The following is a 1,095-nucleotide window of genomic DNA, read 5'->3' as shown; positions in this document are numbered from 1 at the left end:
AGAGAGTGGGAAGAATTTGTGGGGGGAAAAAAAAGCCTCAATCCAAACCGAGCATCTCCCCAGGACCGAGCTGCTGCAAGTTTCCAGGTGGGAAATTTTTGGGGTGTCCTACTATGGCCCTGGGGTGGTGTTAGAGCATCAGAGGAGCCGAAAGCAGAGAAACAGAGGGATGGGATGGGACAGGACAGACAAGTCCATACTTACCCCCAGGACGGTGACAAGCCACCAGCACATCCTGCTCCTCTTCATCACCAGGGGAGACCTGCCCAAGGAGGAGCACTGGGGTCATTATCCTGGGAAAATCCCAGTGGAGAAGCAATTTGGAGCCCTATTTCCCCTTCTCAATGGGATGCTCTAAGGCATCCCCGCAGCATCCCCAAAAATTTTATTAGAGGTTTTATGGGTTGCCTAACATCACCCTCTTCCCTTGGAGATCCCAACTCCATCCCAAACTGGAGAGGGACCAGCCTCTGCGATGGGAGTCACACCAACCACGCAAGAAGGAGGGGAAGGAGCAGATGATGCTAAGCAAAGTTAAATAAAGGTTCTTCCTGCTCCGGAGGAAATCCCTATGCATCTGCCATAAGGAAATGAAGTCAGAAAAAAAAAAACCAACAAAATATTGAGTGAACCAAAAAGGTGTTTCCCACAGGCTCATCTGGGCTCAGCAATCAGTTGTTAAAATTACAATCTGTGCTGACAGCACAGGGAAAGGAAGGAAAAATACATAACAACCCAAAGCCGGATCCAAGCTCCGCATGGAAATCTGCCTCCTGCATGGAAACTCCCCCGGTCGTCACGGTCCTGTGAGAGCCAGGGCACAGCTTCGGTACAGCCTCTGCCTGAGTTTCTCCTAATTAGTGGCCAGCACCACGGGGCTGGGATGCAGCTAATTACACATCAGAGGGGGATGCTGCAGGGGACGAGCGGGGCTGAGCCAGGGATTTACAGGATGCAGGTTGGGATGTGATGGCACAAGCCAAAATGAGCATCCTCCGTGCTTCAGTTCCTCCCAATAGCTCCTGGTAAAGGAGCACACACACATCAGGGTGGCAGCATGAAGCCAAGAAGCCCTTCTCCCCTTCTGCACTCCCA

The 1,095-nt window shown here is 51.9% G+C and overlaps 1 protein-coding gene across 1 annotated transcript in view; it reads right to left on the bottom strand.

The window, feature by feature from the left end:
* LOC103806458 (tumor necrosis factor receptor superfamily member 19L-like) overlaps nt 1-249 on the bottom strand; it is a gene marked incomplete at its 3' end in the record, with an annotated part of 2,616 nt that extends 2,367 nt beyond the window's left edge. The window contains exon 1 of the mRNA XM_009079150.1: nt 205-249. Coding sequence (XP_009077398.1) covers nt 205-249 — 45 coding nt within the window. The remainder of the gene's footprint in view (nt 1-204) is intronic.
* Between the last annotated feature and the right edge of the window lie 846 nt (nt 250-1,095).

The sequence above is a fragment of the Acanthisitta chloris genome, unplaced genomic scaffold, assembly GCF_000695815.1.
Source record: "Acanthisitta chloris isolate BGI_N310 unplaced genomic scaffold, ASM69581v1 scaffold737, whole genome shotgun sequence".
Taxonomy (NCBI): Eukaryota; Metazoa; Chordata; class Aves; order Passeriformes; family Acanthisittidae; genus Acanthisitta; species Acanthisitta chloris.
Note: the sequence above shows the minus strand (reverse complement) of the source record. Positions and strands in the feature narration are given on the sequence as shown.